Source organism: Leptonotus elevatus, chromosome 10 (assembly GCF_054856555.1).
Source record: "Leptonotus elevatus isolate MCC_2025b chromosome 10, RoL_Lele_1.0, whole genome shotgun sequence".
NCBI classification, from domain to species: Eukaryota; Metazoa; Chordata; class Actinopteri; order Syngnathiformes; family Syngnathidae; genus Leptonotus; species Leptonotus elevatus.
This window is the reverse complement of record NC_141248.1, coordinates 4,073,800-4,100,024: the sequence shown is the minus strand read 5'-3', so window position 1 is coordinate 4,100,024 and position 26,225 is coordinate 4,073,800. Positions and strand designations below refer to the sequence as shown.

The 26,225-nt window shown below is 40.7% G+C and overlaps 2 protein-coding genes across 5 annotated transcripts in view; both read right to left on the bottom strand.

The window, feature by feature from the left end:
- Positions 1-6,976, bottom strand: part of LOC147166779 (RNA-binding protein Musashi homolog 1-like) — a 28,645-nt gene extending 21,669 nt beyond the window's left edge. For all 4 annotated transcript variants that reach the window (XM_086087105.1, XM_086087102.1, XM_086087103.1 and 1 more), the window contains exons 1-4: positions 6,818-6,976; positions 6,310-6,350; positions 5,668-5,749; positions 5,466-5,550 (exon numbers count right to left, since the gene is read on the bottom strand). In XM_086087105.1, the coding sequence (XP_085943231.1) occupies positions 5,466-5,550; positions 5,668-5,749; positions 6,310-6,350; positions 6,818-6,882 (273 nt within the window). In that variant the 5' untranslated portion in view covers positions 6,883-6,976. The remainder of the gene's footprint in view (positions 1-5,465; positions 5,551-5,667; positions 5,750-6,309; positions 6,351-6,817) is intronic.
- A 12,330-nt stretch (positions 6,977-19,306) lies between these two features.
- LOC147166778 (protein unc-119 homolog B-like) lies at positions 19,307-24,475 on the bottom strand. Its single transcript, XM_086087278.1, has 5 exons — positions 24,189-24,475; positions 22,719-22,832; positions 22,434-22,533; positions 22,175-22,347; positions 19,307-20,662 (listed from the first exon to the last, which is right to left on the bottom strand). Exons 1-5 carry the CDS (start codon positions 24,409-24,411, stop codon positions 20,550-20,552), a joined length of 723 nt encoding a protein of 240 aa, XP_085943404.1. The 5' UTR covers positions 24,412-24,475; the 3' UTR covers positions 19,307-20,549.
- Positions 24,476-26,225: the final 1,750 nt, after the last annotated feature.

Sequence of the window (26,225 nt, the reverse complement as noted above, 5' to 3'; positions counted from 1 at the left end):
AGCCCGGCGTCCAGGCTTTGTCCGCACATCTGAGGCCGTGCATGGACCTCGGAAGCCCAATCCAGTTTGTTTCCTTCAATCCGATTAGTTGCTCTTCAGATCTATACTAATTACAGAAATCCTCCCACCCTCCTCTTCTCTTCCACCTTCTCCACCCCCCTTGTTCAAGTCTTGACCACGTCAGCATTAACCGCTAATCTCCAGTAGAGCTTGGGCCAACAGCCAGCCTCTGCTAACCAGGTGTTAGACCAGTAGAGAAGCGCAGTGCAATCGGTGCACGGCAGCTGCTTCAAGCATATGCACTTCCAGTGTGGCCGCAGATGAAAGCATTTGTGCCATACGGCCAATAGCAAAAAATAAATAAAATCAACACTGTACCTTAGTTGGTTTAAAAGGCTAAAAAGTCGTATAACCTCTGCTAAGGATGTGGTGTTGTGGTCAATGTATGCTTATAGTCTAAGTTGCGTCAAAATTCCTTAAATCAATTTGTAAGTAAGTTTGTGGACAGATGGAGCAGAGATCCGGGATTCTTTTTTTCTTCTTCCAAATAGCATGAATTTAAATTTTCGACATATTTCAGTGCCATTCTAGTTTAAAAGAAACCTGTAATGACTGACTGTAATGACAAGTTTGCTCTACATTATTTATTTGGTTGTTACTAACATAACTATGAGATTCATTTTTCAAAAATCATTTCCAGTTTCATACATTTTGTAGAAACTCTATTTGGACGCACGCCGCCATTGTTATTTACGTCGCAACGCATTCAGTGCGTAGTGACGTAGAATGGCGGCGGGTCTCTGCCGAGCAATGTGAAACGCCTATAAAGAAAGCAAGGTAAGCCTCCGTAGCGTTCCTAAAGGGACGATCAAAACTCTTAAATACATCTGGTGAATGACGAGAGCACAGCATGGTGGAGGGTGACTCCACCGACCACATGTTTCTAGGAACGCTACAAGGCTTACCTTGCTTTCTTTATAGGCATTTCACATTGCTCTGCAGAGAGCCGGCCGGCATTCTACGTCACTAAAAGAAAATAATAATAATAATTTAAAGAAAGAAAAAAAACCACTACGCGCCAAGTCCAATTTTCAAGTTTCTACAAAATGTATTAAACTGGAAGTGATTTTTGAAAACGAATCTCATAGTACCAACCAAATAAATAATATTGAGCAAACGGGGTTCCTTTTAAGACTTATTTAATAAATTATGCTCAATGTAACATATAATTTTCATCATAAATAAAAAATATAGTAAGCATGCAGTACCTATAGAAGGTCAACTGCATCATTCATCAGAGTTATACGGAAGTGTGGACGTGCCAATGTAGAGTTAACATTTTTGACTGACAAATGTGTTTAAAATTGACTGGCAAATATGTCTAAACGTACCTGCAAAAACATTTAAACTTAAATACATAAATTACATGTAAATAAGTTTAAGTGTATTTGCATTTTTTTTTTTTTATGTATTTGCAAGTACGTTCGCACATACTTGTAGGCTAAATGTTCAATTCTTAGCATTTTTTCCCATAATGCCAAGGGGTGTTGATTTGTTCATTAGCATACCCTGTGGTAGTACGGAAAAAGTTTTGGCATTTAGCTTACAAGCATGTTCAAACATACTTGTAAATACGTTTTAACATATTTACATTCAAATGTATTTGAAAATACATTTGAATGTATTTAATTATGTTGGAAAACATTTTCCAGTCCAAAATGTTTACTCCACATTGGCAGTTCCACACTTCACGCACGAATCACGCAAAAAAAAGAAGGAGAAAAAAAAGCATTAAGCATTGTTCAAACATATTGTATAAGACAACTATTCGCAATAACACAGTGGAATCGAAAAGAATTTGGACAAAATCCATGTTTAGAAAAAGTAGAGGGGGAAAAAACACTGATCTCACCCCTTCTCTTTCCTCTGACTGCTTCCATTGAAGTATTTCTCCCGAGAAAACAAAAAACAGGTGTGCCCTTCTCCTGTGTCCAGAAAACAGCACAGCGCTGCCCTAAGGCCGTTTTCTGTCCTGGCAGGAAATCTAACCAGCAACAACTTCACTCTAAAAACAATACATGACCTCCTATTCGTTGTCATTTTAAAGTACGGTTTCAGTGTTAAATCCAAATTAGACCTGTCACCCATCTTCTAATGCAAAGTTGGATGTGAACACAACTGTAAATGTTTAATACCACACATAAGCGGTTGTGTCCGCAGTGTTATGGACCTTGCACCTGTGAATGTAGTTTACTTACAAAATCGGCAGCACTCTGTTGATATCTCCTATCCTTGTCACATTTTATACCTTAAAGCATTTTTTCCCCACACACCAAAGGTTTGGCTTCATTTGGAGACGGCTTCAGATGATTTTTACCCGTTCCGATAAGGAATGTTTGTCTTTCATGTAATTCCTATCAAACACGAGAGAGCTGTCAGGTCTTTAAGCGGGACATAAAACGCAAATATTGATACACATAAATTGTCATTTATAATGTCTATTAGATTTCACTTCTTATTCTTAAGAAGTAGTTGTAATAGTGAAGTTGTAACACTTGTTAACTGACTGTTTAAATATGCTTTGCAAATTTGTGATTTTAATAAAACAACCGATAGTAATGAGACGAATTAATTGTTTGATTGAAGACCAAGCTACCTCCTTTGTTGTGTTTTGGGATGACTAAACAGATGTTCACCAAACTAGTTTAAGACAGTGTATGTCGCAAACTAATTGTTTAGCTTTTTAAATACACAGGGTGTTTCATCAAATTTGGTATCATTTGAAATTCAAATGTGATCAAGGTTAATGAAACTAACTTAATGTTGAACCATATAAGATTCTTCCCTCCAAATGTGAATGAAAATTCAAAGATAACGTGGATGTCATTGCCAATTTCACAAATGTTCAACATGTGCTCTACCTAAGACACGGTACACATCAATTTTGTACTCCAGATTTTCTTCACCTAATACGAACATTAAGCTTATTGACTTTGCCGTTCGTATGAAAAGTGGCCTCATCACTGAAAACAAGATGTTCCTCGAATTCCTCTTCTTCAAGTTTCTCTTGCATAAGACCCCAAAATTGTTTGTGTTTTTGCTTGTCCTCTGTTGTTATGGCCTGAAAATGAGCTGTGAAATTCACATATATATTCGAATTTTTCATTCAAATTCTGTCATATGTACATCTCAAATGTTGGCAAATTTGATGAAAGACCCTGTATTTCAAGACCAATTCCTCCCCCAAACACGCGCGTTCACATCACACAAACACTGTACACACGTAGTTAGTTTGACATTTCAAGTAACACTTTACCCTTGCTTGGAAATTGCTTCCATACTAAAATGCAAAACATTATGAGGAAAACGCTGTTGTGTCAGAAGAACTCCCAGCCGAGCACTCCCACAAATATGCTACTTTGCAAATGAATTCAAATACTTTCCAACTATTCTGATAATATCTTCAATTCACACACTAGCAAACTAACAGGAAGCGTAATTATTGTGTTTATCCATCCGTAGCCCTACTATATGCACACACGCTCATAAAGTTGGTCTTAAATGAATGCAAAATAGCTGAGAAGTTGTTATGGCGACATAAATCCCAACAGGCTGTGTACTTACAGCACCGTCTCCAGTGCCTGGCATCACCCCCGGCAACAGGCTTGCTCCAGCAACGAACCAACACTACCTTTCTCCACCCTTGGGCCCATGCTGTGCCACTCATTTTCACTCTCAAATCATCCTATTGTTAGTGTGCACATGTGGTTTGGAAAAGACACAAGCTGGCAACGCCCAATCTACATGACCAAAACAGCAACATTTGCACCTTCATAGAGATTGAAATGGGAGTGTCACAGCATCACATGCAGGTTGTGTGTGACACATTTCTGAACACTGTTGAGCGCCCACATGTTACATGTGTAGGAGGGGAAATTACAGGAACAGTGTCAGTAATTAAAACTGAACTAGCAGCCACTCTGACATTCATAATAGGGCCCGACCGATATTCATTTTTTTTAGGCTAATGCCGATATCGATTCTTGGCAGAAAAAAAACGATTACCGATTAATCAGACGATTATTAAAAAAAATATATATATAATGCATATAAGTTGGGGGCAGTGTGGTGTCGTGCATCCATGATGTGGACACTTAAAGTCAGTACAGAAGAAAGTTACGTTTGAATTCTATTAAATAACTTGTTTTTCACGCATTGGGAAGAATTTGTGCCTGCATAGTGGGTATGTGTTCCCACAGCGTTTGTGTGTGAATTAGAGCTGTCAAACTATCACATCTTAGAATTCTTATTAATAACGATTAATCGCCTAATAAAAAATGGCTTTTTTATCAACATTTTTTCCCGCCAAATTTGAAGAGCACCGGCTATGTGTTAATTATTTTGACATTTAATGTTAGGAGGACGTCTTCAACATTTTTTGATCCACTGCACATGCTCATCCTTCTCTTTTTCTAATCAGTTAATTACTTGCATAATTTAAAATGGGGAAAAAAGGACCCAATTTTGACATGAACAAATATTCTAATTGTGATACGCAAACATTCATTAAATGCTTTACTTTAATGCATGAAATGATAAATTAATGCTCTAACTTTGACAGCACTAGTGTGAATATTCATTATTTGAAGGAAAACACTCCCAAAGTTGATGCTAACTTACGGTTAGCATTTGAATAGGATCCTCCCTTCGCTTTTAGCATTAGCACTAGGCTATTGATGTTTTAAAAATGAATCATGTTTTGTATTTAAATAAACAGTGGATATTAATCTTATTGTCATGTGTTTAGTTTTCCAGTTAACTCCAACTGGGATGTCATTAAACATCTTAAAGGACGCTTGGGAGACAACAGAATAACCACAATATGCTACACACGTGCTACTTGCTAATGCTACGCAAGCAAAATGGTGCATTCAAGGTATTTTCACAGCGTCAGAAACTTTGGTTTTCTTCGATTATAACGTTTTAAGCGGAAAATAATCAGCCGATTGTTTTGGCAGATGTTTGAAGAGCAATAATCGGCTGGGTCTTAATTCACAAGTCACCCTGCAACTCTTTTCTTTTCCCGACATTTTTTCCCCCTCATTGGACCACAAGAAAATGTTTTCTACCAAAGAAAAAGTTGCAGCATAAACACCGCGAGGGTTTTGCAGGGGGCTCCGACCCCATTCAGGTCCCCCAGGTAACCATGGCAATGAAGACCAAGAAAGAACGCTTTCATGTTGGCGACGTGAACCAGGATTTGGAGGGGGAAATGAGCAGAGAGAAGGGATGGAGGAGGGGGAGGAGGGAGAGGGGTTGGGGGTGCTGTTCCACAACCAACTCCTCAACTTTACAAGCCATACATACGGTGGCTGGCTAGATGCACTGAGAGGGAAAACACGCAACACACATTTGGAAAAGTTACAGCAGTGAGTGGCACCATAACTAAAAGAAGTGATACTCACTGTTTTGGAGTCCAGCTCATGTCTGTTTTGGGCCAGCACATTTTCTACGCCGGCCTGGTCCGCGTATGTGACGAACCCGAACCCCCTGGAAGGGATAATAAAGAACAGTACTTAAACTTAAATCTCCCTTAAGTGCAAGAAGAGAGCGTGCATAGTTGCAATCCAGTGATTGGACGATGGGGCGCACACGCCTCTTTCTTACCTCGACCTTCTGGTGAGGGGATCACGCATCACCATACACTCCTTCACCTCTCCAAATTTGCAGAAGTAGTCCTTCAAGCCCTCTGCAACATTGCAATCATTTTACTTGTGCGATTATGGAAAGGGCAATTTATACATCTAACCATTAAGCATATAGCAGCTCTTTAAGGACGCACACAACCAACACTGTACTTGATGGTAATTGTGGTTTGGACACCATTGCAGTCAGTATGATAATAAGATGGGGGGGGGGGGCATAGTGGCGGGAATAAACAGTGTGCTGCGCGCATGGCTTCTGTGAGGGTGCACGGTCACGGAGGGAAAGCTGCAGTAAGCAAAACAACACGCCAGCGTGGCCATCAATGTGTAAACTTGCGAAGGCATCATCGATCGTTACATATTAGACGTTGTGTTTTAGATAAAAAGGACACACAAGTCGTTCAGTGTGTCTGCATGGTATTGCAGCGTTAATCTCCTCACGTCTCGGCAAGACTAAATCCTAAGAGCTGATCCTCAATGAACAGAAAGGCATGCGTTGAACTATTTACTGTTTATTTGCAACTAAGTGGAATATGCGACCGTAAACACGCACATATTCGACTGTTGTGTGCGTGTGTGTAAAGTAGCGTGCGGGACAGCTCACCTTGTGTCGTCTGCCAACTCAAACCCCCGATGAACATTTTGCTGAATGGGAGAAACACAAGCAGTAAGTCACATAGGGAAACACGCGTGTTCTAGCACAGCACAACACAGCAGCGGTATGAGAAGTGAAAAGTGGGGTCGGTGCGTGCGATATAGCATCATTAAAGTAAGACGAAAGCATCGGCCATGTTGCGAAGTCACCAATGGGCCCGTGGGGCCGTTATAATCCCCAAGAGGACGAGAAGGGTGACTAGAAAGGGAGCGATTTTTTTTTCCCGTTGATGGTGCAGAAGTTGGAGTAAAATGTGGCCTCCCGGAGGACGATGGATGTGGAAATAAAAAGAGAGCGTCTCCTCCGCTCAGTGGATCCATCCCACACACACAGAAACACGCACACACGGCGTGCTTGTCTTTTGTCTCGGCTCCGCTCCCGCACTCAACTCAACTTAAAAGTCCAAGGTGAACTCGAACCGGGGCGGATAGGCCGGGCCAAGGCGGAGGCTTTTTACCAGGGGTCGTGGGGGGAGTTGTCCGTGACGGACGACAGGCTGCTCGGGCTCCCTTCCGTGTCCATGCCGCTCTCCGCTGCTGTATTCCCGCACTGAGAGGAGGCAAGGACAGCCAGTGAAGCTCTGTCGCTTGCTGCTCCAGACTCAGGGGCGGGCAAAACCGAGGGGAGAGGAGGGGGGAAGGGGGGCGAGAGGGGGGGGGGGCTGGGCGCTTCGTAGGAGGAGGGGTAAGCGTCACACAAACGCACACACACACAGGGGAGGGGGGGAGAGAGAGGCCCCGCCCCCCACCGGCCTGTCTTTATTCATGGTGCCATTGGCGGGCTCTCACTTGTGTTTCCCTCCGCTCACGTCATTGGCCCATCACAACATGACGGACCATGTAGGCGCTTTTGAATATTTCCCCTCTATCTATACCCCAGCCTCTCTTTCTCCCTCTCTGTGTAGCATTACCTTGAAGAAGAGGCCATCATTCCCGGCATTATGCAAGAATAATCAAGGGGATATGACGTGGAACAACATACTGGAGTGGATTATATTTAATACAGTTATATTTTTGTTTTGATGCATTACTGAAGGAATGTCATGCTTTCCTGTATTTCAAGGTCAAGGGTATGATGGACTGAGGCCTCTCTAGTGTGGAGTTTGCTCCTAAAGACAACATGACGCTAAAGGAAAACATCTCCTTGGGACATGAAGTCTGCCTTTATATGTCTCGTGGAGTGAAAAGGGTCTTTCTTTTTACATTTTGCGGCAAATCCTGTAATATTTTTTTGTGGTGCACATTTACAGTAGTTTTTTTGAATAACATTAAATTCACCTTTATTAAAAAAATAAAAAAAAGCAGGTCATGAGCAACACGGTGGTCTGTGTACTGGTTAGCATTCCTGCCTCATACAGGTTGGGTTTGAATCCTGACTTCAGTGTTCCTGTGTGGTGTGGAGTTTGCATGTTCTCCCTATGCTTGTATGAGTTCCTTCCATTTTCCAAATTCATGTGTGTTAGGTTTATTGAAGAAAAAAAACATGTGAATGTGTGTGTAAATTGATTTTTGTCTATATGTGTGATTGGTTGTAGACCAGCCCAGCCCACCTCTCACTCAAAGACAGCTGGGATTCACTCTAGCTCACCCATGACCCTATTGAGCACAACCGCTATAATATAGATGGACGTATGCTTCTGGTTAAAATATTAAATGTTTTTTGTAATTCTTGTTCATTCAAGTTTTTGCTTTTATAGTTATATCTAGACCTTGGAAGAGGTCTGCGCTTTTTGAGTGATCTTGTTTCAGTACTGTATTTCTCTATTTTTCGCTCCTTGCCACTTGGTCAATTGAAGTCACTGTGTCTTGTTTAAGGAATAATTGCTGCTGGCCTGTGTGACAAGTACAGTGAAATACTGTATAGATATTAAGTTGAACAAGGGAATATTTTCAAACGTTCGGAAGTAGCTCATCTCTAAGGACTTTTAGTTGAAGTATGAGTTGAATAATTTAGTTGAATAACTGCACACCTGCTACTTCCGAGGGATAGGGACCTGGCCGGCCCGTGAATAGCGAAAATCCAAAAATAATTGACGCCCATTGAAATGCATTTGGGGAGGTGGAAACCCCCCAAAATTGCAAAATAAACATTTATTATGTGGTTCCACCAAAAAAAAACAACTAAAAAAACCTCTAAAACAGGGGTCTCAAACTCAAACCATTTTTTTGCGAATACTTAATGCGGCACAGACACACCCAGATTTTGCCTTCAGCGACCCCCACATAAGTTGAGTTTGAGACACCTGTTTTAAAATATTTGGAAAAAATCCACGCATATCGACGCCTTCTTTAAAAAATCGCTTAATTGATTTTTTCACAATTTTTTTTACCATTTGCAATCTTGAGGAGATGATTTCGGCAAAAAAGTAATTTTTGTAAAAAAAAAAACGACTTAAAAAATTATTTTAGGAGGGTGACGATCTGTGAATCCGCAGGTGCCGAACTGCAAGTATGCGGGGCTCCACTGGATATAGTATGTGTACAAGTATAGCAATCCCAAGTGATAGCAACATCCTGAAAAGGGTACATAAAAAGTTGGAGAAATACTGATCTCATCCAAATCAAACCACTTTCTGAAAAGCTCTCTATCAATCAATTATGCAGTCAGACCCGTCGCTAGAGTACACGCTTAAGGGGGGCACATGGAATGCATGGGGGGAGGGGGGGATTTTTAGGAATACCTTACAGACAGCATTAACTTGCCCCATATATTTGGATAGATTCACATAGCACTACCAAGCATCCATCCATTTAACGACAGCATTTATATACACATACAGTAGTCGGCAATTCCATCGTACTACGTTGACGCCGCAGCCATATTGGATGAGGCAAAGTGAAGCTATTTGTAACGATGCCTCGTTCACTTTCTCCTTGAAGATGTATCATCAAGCCACGGCTTATTGGATTAATAAGGAACCATTACCATTGATTTATTATCCCATTCTAACTCAATCTTACTAATTATTTGCCGATTTAATGGCAAATACAATTGCTACATCCAATATGGCGGATGCGCAGATATATCGCTTCGAACGGATCACCTATTTGAACAGTGTCTGCAGCAGAATTAATAAGAAAAAAGGAAAGCAAAATCCAACCTGATTTTAAATGCCAAACTAATGTAGTGTGTGCCTCCTCACTTGCCGTACCAGCGTCCTCTGAACTCTTTTTTTTAGAACTACGTACATGTTATACAGACATGTCTTGCCACAGTACACAATAGCAAACAAAAAAACTTTCAGTTTCACTTTGAAAAATTTACATGCCTGTCGCCCGCCAACATTATCGCGTATAAGCCAGCATACCTAACATTATTTTCAGTAAGCACCATGATTGGCTGTTGCAGATAAGACTGGCGATCAATCAAACAAAATCACACCACTGTTTCTTCATTTTTATTTAATGTCTTAGTTACAAACAACTCAAGATTAGTATTTTAAAATGCAAAATTAGCTACTATGATGAATATAATAATAAAAAAATAAAATGGAGGGGTGCACAATCATCTTGGTGGGCGGGCACGGACCCCTATGGCCCGCAGTACCCCTCAGCACACAAAGTAAATGTTGTAGAGTAAATTTGACTACTGTGCAGTCAAATTTGACTCTATTTAGATAGGGACCAAATATACTCAGTTTTAGAGTAGGCTAAGATTTACATCAGGAAGAGAGCAAAATAAAGAATTGGAAAAAATAAAGTCGCTCAACGATTGATAACGAACTCACGACCTTCAGCTTGGGAGACTGCCACACTACCACCTGAGCTATGCCCCTCCTACTGTTTACCTTATCTCCAAGAGACCAAAGACATCGTTTTTGGACTGTTGGAGAGGAAGATTCTAGCTGACATGAGTGTTATACTTACACACAGCAGGAGCTGCATGACTCCGGAAGTAGATCGGCTGTCTCCCAAGCTGAAGGTTGTCAGTTTGTTCCTCTACCCTTGAGTGGCTTTTATTTACTCGCCCCCCCCCAACTCTTTATTTTACTCTCTTCCAAGTGTAAATATTACTCTAAAACCAAGTCTATTTGGTCCCACTCTAAATAGAGTCAAATTTACTCTACATAATTTACTGTGCACCTTTTCAAGCTACCCAGCTCCTATTCCAATACATTATGCCCTAAACAGCTGTGGTCAATGCTCAACATTTCTCATCCACTTCTTACACAGCCAAAGTTTAACCTAATCTAACCCCATTCCGGTCTTTGCTGGTCCTTATTTTGTACAGTATTACTCCTGCGGTGTCAACCCCTTGTGACAGGCAGCCCTAACCAGCTAAGTGGAAGATTAGCAGCATTACCACGACGTCAGCTACTCTCTCAACCGGGGAGAGTTTGGTCAGTTGAGCAGAGCCGTTATTTACCTCAGCTGCTGTGACCAAAGCTGAATACATCGTAATAGTTTTGATCTCAAGACAATGTGAATCAAAGACAGAAATTAAAGCCAGATTCAGTGTCCGAAACATTTTGGTAAAGATAATCCACTGTAATAACATGTGCTTGTGTTGGTTAGTGCAGTGAGTGTGTGTGTGTGGGTGTGCGTGTGTGTGTGTGTGTGTGTGTGTGTGTGCGTGCGTGCGTGCGTGCGTGCGTGCGTGCGTGCGTGCGTGCGTGGGTGGGTGGGTGCGCGTGCACGTGTGCGTGTGTGTGTGTGTGTGTGAGGCAAATCAGGGGGAGGGTGTGACTGTGGCCTGGTGGACCATAGCGAGGGAACAGTATGTAGGACAGGGCCTTGCACCATGCAGCTAACCTATCCTGTTGACTGGGCGTGCTCAATTTCTGCATGCATGATCAATGGTACTGGATTAAAAAATGAGGGGGGGAAAGAGGGAAAGTCAGCAGGGTGATGGAGCGGTATGAACAAGTTAGAGGGGTTTGAGCAAGTATAATAACGTAGAAACTTGCTGTTAGTGGAGTTACATTTTTCAGATTCTTTGGCTTATTTCATAATGTTATTTTTCAATAAGTCCTGTAATACTATTTATTTCTGTTTGTCAACAATATTCCTCCTTCTTTCCCTTGTGCTTTGTTGCCTCTCCACCTTAAAACACTGCATTAGTTTTGTCCATGCCAGGTCTTCACCCCTTTTTTGTTTTCTTGACCACAACTGACCCACAGAGGGAACCCATTGTCTCTCTATGAACTTTGACCTCTTAGGGCCTGGGACCTGTACCGCACCAGCCTCAGGGCAGTTTGAAGAGAGCTGAGAAGGAGAAGCCAGAGAAAAAGACTTTTCAGCATGTGAAAAGCCAGCCGCTGTGACTGAGTCGGTTCTTAGCTTCGGTAGAAGCAGGAGGCGTAATTTGCATGAGGAAAACGTGAATTGCACCTTTAAATACAGTATCTGACCAGAAGCTTTCGGAAAAAATATACCTCTAAATTTGCACAAAACTTCAGAGGTCAATTCATCACCGTGCGTGTCCTATGCGACTTCAGTTCAGTGAGCATTTCAAGGATTTAAGCCTACTTTTATGTGTGGTCCTCAGCTAACTCATCTCCCAGACATACGCAAAGATCCTCAGAGTTATTGGTGAGTGCACAGTTGCTTTTAAGTTTCAATATGCAGTTTATACGGTAAGTAAACATTTGTATACTTATGTGGCATTTATGAATGTTTAAAAGAACAATGCATGAGGTCACATCGCCTTCAGCAAACCTCTGTCTTTGTTCCTTGCGTGCTGCGCCTACATCACCTGTCAGTAAAGCGTCAGTAGTGATATTCGATTTTCTCTTATTATACAATTGATTTGCTTAGTTTAAGACTTATGTAAAATGTTTGCACTTGCATGAAAGTTTGTGACATTAAGAATGTAAAATTGCCCGCACAGTTAAAGTCGACATATCCTTTTTTACATATTTATACAGTTCCCAGGTGCCTTAATAATATGTGTTCCATCAAAATACCTCAAGGCTGAAGAGTTCTAGTATACTATACACACCTTATTTCTTGCTTTGCTGAAATCAGTAAATTTTTAGGAGCTCTCTTATGTTTTGCAAGGGCGCCAGCTAGTTTTACTCTGAATATACACAATATTGTTGATTAGGTGCAGGATGCCATCAGGGATTTGGGGCCTCAACGAAAAAATTGCTCTTTGGGCCAAACCACTTCAAAGCTGCAAATTGAAAATATAGTAATCCAATCATTCATATGACACAGATGTAACCAGATTTTGTGTGTAAGTCCAAACATAAATGTGTAATGTTAGTGCAGTAAAGTCATAATTACAGTAAATACTACAAAAGTTTTTTTTATATTACACTGTATATACATATCTATGCACTCCTGTTTAAATGCCAGGTTTTGTGTGATATTACCATTTCCACCAATAATATGACCTGTAACGTGACCAACTTGAAAAAAAAATATATATATATCTTTTTGAGGTAAAATTGAGGTGTGTCAAAATTTTTCTAAGACTGTTGTCACAAAATATGTTTTTCAAACTCAAAAACTCAAAACAACAACAAAAAAGCTAAGAGTTTGCCCCTTCATTGTGGGCCAAGCGATCAAGCAGCATGTCTAACAAAACATTAACCCTAACAAAACAAAACACATTTGTTTCATTCATTGCACAAGAAGAGGCAAAAGTTGTTGCAGGAGAACACAAACACGCAAGCTTACTCAGTGCCCTGTGCATCTGACAGTTCCTGGCAGAAGAAGACTATTGTTGTGTTCCACTCACCCAACCTGGCTTTGTGTGATTATTTTCACATGAAGTTGTGACAGAGAAGTATATTAAGGCCATTTCACACTGCACTTTTCTTGGTGTTTACTGTGGGGTCAGGGCTCACGGACAAATTTAGCTTTAATACCTTTAAAATTCTCTGGTCAACCACAAATGTTTTTAGTATAGAATCAAAAATAAGGGTACTGTATCCTCAGTGTTCCTATACTTTTGTATGTACGGTGTATATAATTCATAAAACAACAACAAGCTGTAGGGACACCCTTGAGTGCACCATTTGGTGTGGGTGTAGTTTCAACCTGACAGGTGGCGTGCCCAAGAAATCATTAGAAGCAAGAGGAAAGGGGCGGAAACAAGCACACCTGTGCTGGAGCCAAGAGCCCCACCTTACCTCTCCAGCCACAATCCCTCCATTCCTCAGGGGAAGGTGTGGCAAAGGAAGAGAGACAAAGGGAGGAGAGAAAGGGAAAGGAAGGAAGAGATTGTGGGGGCGCTTTACAGGCCTCGTCAACCGCCGACTGAGGGTTGAGTTAACCTTTTATTAATCATTCGCACACAAAACAAACGACTGGCACTGCAGGAAGGCTCTGAAGAGGCTTCTGAAGGTGGCTGTGGGCTTCCTGTATGCATAAACAAACACACAACCTATAGTATAGTATTTACCCTGATGACACAGGACTATTTCTGTCTGTGGGCTGCCTGAGCGTAAGCGCTAACACTGTAATACCACACACACTCTTTTTGTTACAGATAAGCAGGAACTGAAATCTTTATACACAACAAGGAAATTAGTATCAGAACCAAAGGACTGTCCATACTTTTAGGCATTTGTAACTCACTTTTGGTATCTCAAACAGTGGCAACTGCATCAGTGGGATGAAGAGAAGAGCAGTGCCCGACCGGATCACAACCGTGCCAATATACAATATCTTATTATTATAATAACAATAATGGTCATGATGATAATAACAACATAGCTTTCCTGAATTGGTGATTCAATTGCAAAAATGAATGGTTACATTGTTCAAAATGTCTCATAATCCTGTGTGTGTATATTTCAGCTACTACAGTATTTGTATGTGGCACTATGTCATAATTTGTCATAAATATTTTGTGTTTTTGTGTGATTTAATTATCTTATTAAAATCCATACATCCATTCACTGTACCGCTTATCCTCACTAGAGTCGTATGTGTGCTGGGGCCTTTTCCAGCTGACTTTGGGCGACAGTGCCCCGCCTCCAATCGTAGCGTTGGAAGAGAATTACAATTTCAAAATCATGCATTGCAAAGTAAGTATGATGCCGTCACATTCTTGTTATGCAGAAGGAGACAACATTTCGATATTGGGTGTAAAAAGTTGAATTCTGTTTGAAATTCATCATTCCTAATCAAAATAGTAGAATGTAAGAAGGAAAGAATATGCATTATAGCACTTCATGTTGCTGGATCGTGTCTAAAACAAAGTGTCTCATAAATTTGTTATGCACTTTAAAAGCATTTATACAGGGCCCTATTTTCATGCGCAGTGCAAAACTAGTGCAAAATGCATTCTAAATGGGTGGTGTTTTCTTTTCTTTTCTTTTTTGGTATTTCGGTAGACCGTCGGATGTAGAAGGGTGCACTGTTGTGGGAAGGAACGTAGCTGGCTTGTTTGCCATCCAATGAAAGCGGCTCCCCTTATTCCCTTTATAATGGTGGTAAGTGGTATAGAAAATGTGGTTTGTGTCACCATTTTGTTTTTATATAACTGAACTTAAAGGAGGGCACTTGTAATAGCTTTTTGATCTTGTTTGTTTACGCTTTTTTACCGCTTCTGTGTTTCCTTCTGCCCTAACCCCTTTTTATTTCGGGCAGAGGGTAGTGATGTCACGAAAGCAGTTGCTGGAAATGACATCATGACACATACAGATGGAGTCATGATGTTGGAGAGCATTGTGCTACCAGCCTGCAGTGATTCATTATCTCTTTATCGGAAGATGCGGGTAATGTTGTGTTCACGCACAGTGGCTGTCACACCAGGACCTCGCTAAAAGGAGCACGATGAGGGGAAGAGGAAGTGTGTATGGAAGATGCAAAAAGATAATGATTCTCTCAGGGCGAGGAGGTGGGTCAGACAGAGGGAGGTCATGCACCTTTCTCCAAAGACCCTTACAAACACACAAGCAAGTGAAAGTGTAGTGTGTCCCTGCATCTCTTTTAATCCTTTTTCCACTCCACTCCACTTTTTTTTCACTGGACCTCTCAACGCCATTCCGAGCTGCTATTTATAGGAAACTACTGCCCCCTCCCTCTCTGTATGTCCCCCTGCTTGAGTGCGTATCTGTGTGTGTTTCAAGGAAGCTTCAACAGACCAGAGCTTTTCACTCCTAATCACTATGGTGTGTGAATCACTCAACAGCATACATGAGAAGGTGTGTGTGTAGTGGGAGGAGTGGGAGTGCAACTGATTTATCCCACTTGTCCAGTTGTTTCCGGTGAATGCGCGCCAACCTGCCATCGACTGCTATTCCACGAAGGCTTGGGAACATATAAATCATCCCTGGGAAGTTGGAAAGCGTGTATTTATTGCAGTGCTTGTGTTTGTATGCTAATTTTATACCCACGGACATGATGTTTTTCTGAGATTGATACCAAACACAACACGTGGTATAGGCGAGCGCAGCTGTTTTACTTGCATGCTGCACTTTGTGCAGGCCTCCAGCGAGCCTGATGAAAAGCTGTGGTTATTGATTTATGAGATCACTCTGTAATGGTGCCCTGCTTTGTGGGCTAATTGGCAACTGACACATTGGGCCTTCACATTCTACCTAGTCATGCTTTATTTGAAGGGTCTCATGCTGAATTATGACACCAAGTACAAACCCATGGAAGGATTCCCCAAGGACAAATGGCTGCCGCATGCAGCCATCCTCAGCTCTTTCAGGCAGTTTAATGGTCTGTTTTTCTACTGTTCTCTGTCCACTACCTGGCCAGGAGCATTTGGCTTGGTTAGCAACATTAGCGTGTTCAGCCAAGCAGCCTCTGGAGCCTATGCAGAACAAAGTGAAATGGGATGTGCTACAAGCAATATACTGCACATGCTACGGTCAATTCAATCACAATAATCATTAGTGTATTTTTTTAAACTGAAAGTGTTTAATATTTAGCGCCATCAAGTGGTGAACAAATAATTCATTCAATAAAAAGATAAAAAACTATTTTCAAAAATATGCACACACAAAAAAAATCTATCACATCCACGTAAATTATTGTTATATATTTGTAGGTCTACTAATCACTAATTATATTACATGGCTGGAGCTTCGCCTTACAAGAGGCTGACATGTTTCACCGCCATCTTCCTGCATGGATGCCCAAAGGACGTTTATGCGAACGTAGTAAGCCCTGGTGTTTCTTGCGTCTATATAGTGTCGGACCCAATGGATCGACCGTCACTTGACCATCCACAGCTGTGGCCTGCAGGTGATCGTCGCTGAATGTTGCGATTCGTGCTCCCGTCACTTGTCACCTTCTGCTTTGCTCTAGAAAGCGTTTACTAGATTATTTTTTTATTACCTTCTCCCGCTAGCCGCTCTTGTTTAGCTACTCCAGCCTATGGCTCTAACTAACTCCCACTAGCTACTCTTGTTAGCTGCTCCGGCTAAATCCGGCTCGCTCTGTCTTTCACTATGACATAGTGACATCTAGTGGTCGCTTATTACACACTATCACTTTAAGCACTCCTCACTGTCTGATTTTATTCCCAATGAGTGATTACAGGAGGGTCTTGCTTCTAATAGTAAGTTTTGTAAGATAGCTGGAGTGGCTAACAAGAGCGGCTAGCAGGAGAAGCTAGCAAAAGCTAGTGAGACAAGAGGCGGGAGCCCGAATCACGGGGATCAGTGGCGACCAGCTGCAGACCCCAGCTGTGGAAGGTAAGCGACAGTTGACCCATTGAGTCCAACACTCGTAAGCATCACAAAGGCTAACTACGTTCGCAAAGTTCTTCACTTTTGGGTATCTGTAGCAGAAAGATGGTGGCGACATTGTTTTTGGCATATTATTGAAATTAATAGTGTGTTTTTTTAAATGAAGGAATTACTAGTTTATCACTAGATGGCGCTAAATAATAGCCTACACAATGTCCCTTTAAAGATTGTAATAGAAAGGAGACTGTACGTAGATAAAAAGAAAATATTTGAGACAAGATGAAAAGGAAGGTGCAAAAAGATGGTAAATGAAAGAAAAATGGAATGGGGGAGTGGACTGGAAAGGGAGCTTTGTCAAACAGTGTGTGAGACGTATTTCACTTTGTGTGTAGGGTGGAGAGAGCAGAGGAGGTCCATTGTGGATCTTTGTGTGGCTCAGATTGTCCTCATCTCTGGGAAAGTGGAAACTCAACCCCGCTCTCCAGAGGTCTGGTTACCAGGTGAGAGAGGCCGACAGAAAAGGGAAAAACAGAACGGGAGAGTCGCACAGGTGCAGAATCGAGAGACAGAAAGGGACCATGGGATTTCGACCATGAGCGCTGGGAAGATGCATGGAAATTGAGAGAGGCTGGGAGAGATGAACACATTGATGGGAGGAAACAGAAAAAAGAATGGCATCTCAATCCATGACAAAAGTCATTTTAAAACTAGATGAAGCAATTTCTGGAGAAATTGCGTGTGAATGCTGAAATGCTGAATGAAAAAACATAGAAACAAGGAATCATACTAAATGAGGTGGAATGTTGTTGAAAAATAGGGAATTATGTGAAATGGTATTAAGTGATTTGGAATTATATGAAATTATATTAAAGAATGTAGAATGTTCTTGAAAAGTAGTGGTGCAAATGCATGCATTGAATGATGTGGAATGCAATTGAATGGCATTTAATTATAATTATGAAATAATATTGGTGAAAGTGTGCAATATATGAGTGAAAAGTGTGGAATTTTTGGTATGTGGGAATGTTGAAAATCATCACCAAGGTGAATTTAATGAGCTTAACATTTTGAATGTTGAATGGGAAGGATTTGTTGAATGTCATTGGAAATTATTGGGGAATTTGGAAAAACAAAACAAAACAAAAAACAAAATATGTAGAATTATGTGGAACGTGGAAAGATTTTGCATAGGTGAAATATATCAGATTGAATGGCAAGGTGATTTGAAAGTGGTGAACGTTTGTGAATAGGAACAATACTGAATTTTTATTAGGAACAATACGAACCAACATATGTCCTAACCCTAACCCTCAAGCCTAACCTAAGATTTTTTTGTTGTTGAAAAATATGCAATATTTATTGGAAAATTAGGATTTTTTTTGCTAGTTGAGAATTGGGGGAGTGCTGAAAATTGATTCCTAAGTGAATTGAATGAGCTGAACAGTTAGAATTTCGAATGGGGGTGAATTTTTGAATGTCTTATTCTAAAGGAATGGAGTTTTTGGGGGTGGAAAAATGTTGAATTGTGGGAAAAGGGTGAAAGTTAGGAATTATAAAAAATAATAGGTTGTGAAGTTTGAAGTTTTTGGTCGAGAAATGTAGAAGTAGTTGAAGGACAAAAAACGGCAGAATAAAAATAATAAACTTGATGTGCCCTTCAAAAATTGATCAGGCAACCTATATGTACGCAAAGGGGTCAAAGTCAGAATGTCTACCTGTATTTCTAGAAAATGCTACTGTGGTCTTTTACAGAGCTAAGCAAGAAGCAAAATTTAAGCCAAAAGCAACTTTAGAAAGACTTGGAACAATACTCCTCCTTGTGGCCAACACAGGAATTGGCATTTCCATCAGCACACAGTCTTTATTCAACAACAACCTCCTTTTCTTGTTCCAGCTCCATCCATCCATTTTCTATAGCTTGTTCTAATTAGAGTCTAGTGAGTGAGCTGGAGCCTATCCCAGCTGACTTTGGATGAGAGGTGGTTGCCAGTCAGTCGCAGGGCAGATATACTTTGTACTTTGTTATACTCACTTCACACTAATGAGTCTTCAATAAACCTAATGTCCATTTATAATTATTATTTTAATATTGGAAGGAGTTGGTGTACATGGAGAAAACCCACGCAAGCACAGGGAGAGAATGCAAACTCCACACAGGAAAGCTTAAGCCTGACATGCTATACACTAAAGCATGCTGTGCTTGCCCTTGTTCCGCCTACAAAATTGAAATAATTGACACTCTTGCACTCTTTAGTCTTCATATGTTAATTTATTTGACCATAATTAAACATCATAACCGAATCTGAACACCAACATTTACATATAAAGATGACTACAACAGCCAGACAGATTCCAGTTTAATTTCCAAAGAAAAGCTTGTTAATCACTTGTAATTCACTTTGTACCAAAATAGTTGACTATTCTGTTCATATCATTTTTAATGGCGTGCAATATACAGTACTTGTAATTCCTTATTGTGCGGTATTGTTTTTTGACTAGAATACTGTTTATCAGGACTATTTAAGTCTAGACAGTGAGTAAAAAGTACAGAAGTAGAAAAATATATAACATTGAGTGAACTCTTATACGCATGATTGTGTATGTGTGTATTTTGATGTGAGTGTGTTCAAACACAATAGGTTGTGGGCAGGAGGTCGCAAGACTGGCCATGTGTGTTTGACAGGAGAGTTTTTGTGGATGGAGTCTCTATTTTTCCCTTGGTATTGTCTGGAGTGGATTGTGGGGGCGGTAGCTCAGAAGAGCAGCTGCTTCTGACAAACACTGAGAACATACTGTGACACTTGGGGGTTGAATACATTGTTTTGTGTGTTTATGTAGGTGTACGGGCATGTTTGATTGAAAGGACATATTTTAAAAAAAATAACTCAAATGAGGCTTACCATATTTGACACCACCACAACAAAGCCTGATAGCAGTCACTGATGTTAATATTGGGGTATCAAGTGCAATGGATGAAAATTATAACATCCATTCATCCATTAGCAGGACTAGCACTTATCCCGTGCGGGGTCACTGGGGAAGTTGGAGCATATCTCATTTGACTTAGGGTGAGAGGTGGGTTGCGTCCTGGATTGATCACCCGTCAGTCATAGGGAAAAGTAAGATTGCAAGTCCTACGCAATACTGCCTTTGTTAATTTGCATGCCTGATTATCACAGCAGTTTTAATTTATTTCAGTAGTTCAATTAAAAAGGCGGAACATTATTTGCTTTATTCATTCGCCAACACAAGGGGAAAAAATGTCCCTATATTTTATTTTTATTATTATTATTATTATTATTATTATTATTATTATTATTATTATTATTATTATTATTATTATTATTATTATGTAATTATGTTATGTTCTCATTCCTGAGTGCATGAATTTTGTGTTTTTGTTAATTAGAAGCAATAATCATTCAAAATTACTGTATAATTTGAAATCATGAAATATGTCACTCTATCAATTAAGTTCTCTACAATATTCAAATTTATTAAGATACACCTGCATGTTCAAGTGCATGCATGCATTTGGATCTGTGCTTAAATATGAGTGTAATGTGTGTGCATGTGTGTTCAATGCAGCTATTCAATGTTGTCCGTTATATGCATAGTCAGCTTTGTTGTGCATGACCAGTCTGTTCTCCACAAAATAAAAGCTGTCGGAGCGGGTCTCGTAGGGACAGTCCACCATCTGACGAACTGAAGCAACAACAGAAAACACAAGCAAGTTAACAATCTCTTAAAGTTACAAAACTTGTGGGAAATTGTAGGTTCCAAATACATGTTTTTATATGAGAATAAGGTACTTTTTATTCCTGAGAAAAGGAAACTAAAATGAGCCTTTAAATTCCCCTCAGGCGGGTGTTGATACAAAGCTCAAATGTGCATGACGCATTAGAAAGGTTATTGATCGCTCTGCCCTTCCCCCCTCGCCACAAATCTGTTCCTTAGGGAAGCTACACTGGAAAAATGTCCATTCAGTCAAGTGGTTTGGGTATCTTCTGAAAATTACAAGCTGTTGAGTTCCCTTTTCTGTTTGCTTGTTTAGAGAACCATATGCATATATAGTGTCCTACAGGTTTTTTTGCTTTTATATTCAACAAGCAACAAATAGGGTACAGCTGGTGTCCATTTCTGCCCCTCAGAGTACAATTTACACTAATGTACAACACTCCAAAGTAAATGTACTATTTCAAGGACCAATAAGGTAGGAATATATCCATGGGCACCTTTTGACAGTACCACGCCATAGGTTGAGTTTTTGGAGGCAAATTGACAGTTCAGTTCATTTAGCAATGCTACGTTTCATACCAGTCAAATCAAGATGAAGATTATAAATGGGATGAATGAACCAGCAAATAAATTTATATTTATCCGGCACCACAACCAGGCTTGTGCAAAGAGTCCCTAATCCCCCATCTCCCACCACCAAATTTCTTGGGGCATCCATACAAAACAAAGGGTACTGAAAAAGAGAATTCAATCAAACCATACCAAGAGGTGGACACGAGGCTAAAATAACTGATCACTGTACCATCCTCCACTGGCACGCAGTGAGTCATTTGTTTTGGAGAATTGTCACTTGGGTGCGACAACGGTAATGGAATGGTAAGAAGACAAAGGGATCCTCAAACAAAGCTTGTCAAGAAAAAAACACACACAAAATGGTGGATGTCCTGCATTGACCCTTTGCTTGCTTTGTCACAGTCCTCCTCTTTTGTTGAATTCATTGGTGGGTTACACCAACACTGTTCCGATGATGTCACCCAATTTATGTAGCTGACGCACCTATCTCCATACCAACTACACGCCCCACGGTGGAAACCCAAGTCAGATCAGAGTTTAATGTTCCTAAGGCGAAAGACAGACTATACCCTCGACCAGGCGCCAGTCAAACCCAGGGAGATTGGGAATAGACTTTTGAGTGAGAATTGATTCCATTGTTTATCTATCTGAAGAAGTAATTAAATGCTCTTGCGCTTAATTGTGTTTTCATTCATACAACTAAAAAATAACTATACTAAATTTCACACTGCGTAAGTAAAATTAATAGTAAATTGACATTATTCTTTGTGTAACATTATTTGTTTGGTGGTATGCCATGAGATTTTTATAATATGTTCTTTGGCTTGTTGAAGTTTGGGAAACACTGTTCTACTGTTCTATGTGAACCACTACACTGTCAACGATCTATTGCAGCAGTGCACTTACCCAAGCTCTCGGACAGCTGAGGGAACTCGTAGATGTGCTCACAAGTATTCAAGCTGTTTGGGATGCAGAAGCCAAAGTCAAAGTCGAAGCTTTTCAAGAGGCGATCTCGGAAATAGTGCCGCTCGATCATTCGGAAGTTGTTGAGGGCTCGATTGCCGACTGTGAATTCCACTCTGGTAAGACGGAAAAGATCACAGACTGATGTCAAAGGTTTGTATGGGACAGTGAATGATTTTTGCTGTTCATAATTGTTGCTCACGTGGCTCCCACGGTCATCAGTCGTAGGAAAGCCGGGGTGAACTGGTAGCGTACAAACTGGCCCGTGCTCGCATCGCTCGCTCGATTTTCGTTGTTCTTCTCTACAAGTCAAATCGGAGGCAAATGCTTTTATTTCATCCAACATCAACCTCCAATCCCATTGACCTACACAATCCTCAGGCGAGGTTCAGTTTGGATAATTGCATGTTGCTCTTTAATCATCCCTGACTGAAGATTAAGTTAAAGAGAGGCCATGAAACACAGGGTGTGCAAGCAATGTGGGTACCTGAGTGTGGCGGTTTGGCAATCTCGAACAGGACGCTGCCCGTCTCCAGGTCTCTGATCTTAAAGCGTACAAAGTCGATGTTGTAAATATTGTCCTCGGGTTTACAGAGGTAACCTACAACGGTAACAGATGAGAGTTTGAGATTGCACAAAAGTTGAAGATTTGCACATCACAGTACATTATCTTGAAATGGGTAAAAGCTGGGCAAGATAACATACAGAAATGTTGGAGAGGAAGGAAGTTGGCGTATCTAGTGAGTGACTTGTTTACAGCTGTTGAGCTATAAACCAAAAGCCCTAATTAGCAGATGTGGGCATTCTGTCAGTACTGAAAAAGTGTCCGACAGTCTGTCGCGGACAGACAGCTGTTTTCCTGACAAATTATGACAAACTTAAAAAAAAAAAAGATGTTGGCTACTAAGCACTAACGAAAGCGGGTTTTCGTCGGTCAGTGTATTCGTCACGAACTGGGTCAAGTACCATTGGAACTCTCAGTCCATCACTGATGGAGGCCCGTTTTGTTGACGAATGACGGACAGTCCGTCAGTACTGACGGAATGCCCACCTTTTCCAGTCAGTCCTAAAATGGTGTTGACAAAGTGATGACAGAAGAGTGGTTAAAACAAAATTAAAGGACTGACAGGCTGACGATTACATTTTGAAAAAATGGCGCAGACGAATGAGTCACGATATGACACAGAGGCGCCAAATTAAAATTCAAGCGTTTTGAAAGCCTATGGCCTTTTATCCACTATTGCATCCAATCAACAAACTGCGTAGATGTCATGTTTAAAACAGGTCACACTAATTTTGACATATGTTATGCATAAAACAATGGGGGAAAATGGTTTATGATGGTATAGTTGTAGCAGATGTAAGCTAAATGTGTTGCTCTCTTTGACTGCACTTCTGGAAGCGCTGCATCTTTTATTCCATATCCTTGACATCCATTTTAAGGGCCATGTACTACTTTTTAATCTCACAATAAGGCAATTCAGCGCACTAGTAGCACTTTTTTCCCCCACTACGGCCTTCTGTATGACATTTCTAGTGGGCTAACTACATGTTGCTTGTGAGACAAAACTGCAATAGTTGACATTTGCATTCTTCTGCAGTAGTGCGCTCTATAGTGCCCTGAAAGTGGAGAGAGGACAAGATACTAGTACCTTAAGATGGATTTCAAGGGTTTGGAAAATGTTCTCCAATGCTTAACATATAGGCACCGCAACCCATTACTGGGGAGAGAAAGAAAATATTGTAGCCCAAGTTATACAATTTAATTTCATGCTTAAATTTAAACATAGTTTTCAATGACAAATGCCATCCAATAACTCTGAGTGAAATTGGACTTAAATTGTTCGTGCTGAGCATTCTGCAGGCTGTCAAGAGGTTATTTATGTCCCCGTGCATTGTCAGTATGGGGGCGATAAAAGGGCCATTTATTTCCAAGTGGCTCCGCGGGGAGTCAAACCTCTTGTCGCCACCAGCAGCCCGAGGACATCCTCTGGCGTGGCGTGCCCATTCATGTCCTCCTCGGTGACGGGCCTGCAGTCCACCTGATTCCTCCACGATTTGAGCCTTTTCAGAACCCCTTCGACCGGATTGCGGTCCCGTGGGGGCCCGGCAGAGCCGTGTCCGCTGCGGGAGATGTTGTCAGCCACATGCGCGTCGCTGTGGCCTTTAGCTCTGTTCATCTTTGACTTCCTTCGTAGAACCTAAATATGATGTTTTAATTCTACACGGAGATGGCGTCGTAGATTGCGACTGTGGAAGGAACGACCAAGCGCTTGTTTTAGTATGCGCATGCTGTACTGTTGTCATGACAACTCCAAAGCGTGGGTCCGGTGCAGAAGTTCTTGAAACGTCCACCAGAGGGGGTTCAACACTCTGGCGTTGTTTCATTCTCAACAGTTGCTACTAACTTCTACATCCACAAGTTTGCTTCTTCTTTCTTTTTTTAACTGAGAGCATAGTTGTGTGTGTGTGTGTGTGTGTGTGTGTGTGTGTGTGTGTGTGTGTGTGTGTGTGTGTGTGTGCGTGCGTGTGTGCGTGCGTGTGTGTGGGGGGGGGGGTGTGGTGGGGTGGGGGGGGGGGGTGATCGAACAGTTGTACCACTTAAATTGATTCAAAGATTTCATAATATCCAAAAAGTCGTTATAAAAATAACTAAATAAAATATAAAATAATATATGTATATAATTAACTGCTAACTTTTAATGACAAATCCTTCTGGTTGTATGAAATTTATTGAATGGTACAACATGATTAATATATGTAAAATATTCCTCAATCATCTAAGCAGTCATTTGAATTTAATTTGTGTGTTTGCTGCTCTTCTGCATACAAAAGGCAAATGAACCTTGTGGAGCACAAATGTGCTATGCAAATGAGGTATTTTGTATTGTTGAGATGTTCCAGCCCGGGCAGTCCATGATGGAGCAAAGTGAATTGCATAGATCGTTTTCCTTTCTCCTAAATAGCAGTGTACTTTCAACAAAACCTGTTTATCAGGTCCACAAGCCAGAGCGTTATCATCAAGCTAGATACCAAAATAAACATCCAGTAAGAATATTCAAAGTAAAATGTTTTCCTTTTCACGTTAACATTTGTAGATATAAACCTTTCTCTACAGCGAGGGAAATACTGCTACTACTTACTTTGATCCCCTGCTGAATTAGTTTGATCACAAATAAATGAATGGTCTCTAATATTTTATTGTTGTTTCATAATGTTGCAAAAATCAAAATATCAGTCAAAAATTTGTAAAAACACACAATATAAAAGATGTAGCGTGCACATTATTGAGTGAAATGTGTGGTTGGTCAACAGGTAAAATAAAAGTTACCAGTATTTGGGGGAGAAATTAAAAATATTTACATACAGCTGAGGGGGAATTTTCCCCCATTTATTATAAATCTGTCAAGTTTCTTGCCACGCTTGGAAACCCAAAGCTTTAGCCCCCTCCACTGGTTTACTGTTGGGATGAGGCCTGGAAACGGACAAGGCCACTCCTTTAAAACAGCCCCAAAACATAGTTTGTTTCTTGACTGTGGGGATGGCGTTCTTCAGATTTTTTTTCTTGTCTTTTTTCTTTCTTTTTCTTTTCTTTTTTTGTCATCTAAACACGGTGGAACATATCAATAGTTCAAGTTTGCTGATGTCCACTTTTAAAACTCGTCTTAAAACACATCTTTATTCTTTAGCTTTGGACTCACTCAGCATGACTTGGCATTATCAGTATCAGTGTTTTATGGTGCCATGCTTTAATTTGTGTTAATTTGTTAGATATGCATTGAATTAATACATTTATTTATTCACTTAGTTACTATTTATATAATTTACCTATTTGCTTATATTTGTTATGGACACAAATCAGTGCGTGTATGTGGGAGTGCGGGTGTGCGGGTGTGCGGGTGTGTGGGTGTGGGGGCGGGGGGTGCGTGTGCGTGTGTGTGGGTGTGTGTACAGTCCAAAGCACAACTGTGCAGAAATTATGCTGTCTAATCAG

What these genes read in the sequence shown, in the direction of transcription:
- LOC147166778 (XM_086087278.1), bottom strand. Translation starts at nt 24,411, where the DNA reads ATGAACAGAGCTAAAGGCCACAGCGACGCGCATGTGGCTGACAACATC. An exon ending in TGCCAAACCGCCACACTCAG is followed by an intron (nt 22,534 to 22,718) that starts GTACCCACATTG and finishes TTTGACTTGTAG; the next exon opens with AGAAGAACAACGAAAATCGA. An exon ending in TCAGCTGTCCGAGAGCTTGG is followed by an intron (nt 20,663 to 22,174) that starts GTAAGTGCACTG and finishes TTGTTGCTTCAG; the next exon opens with TTCGTCAGATGGTGGACTGT.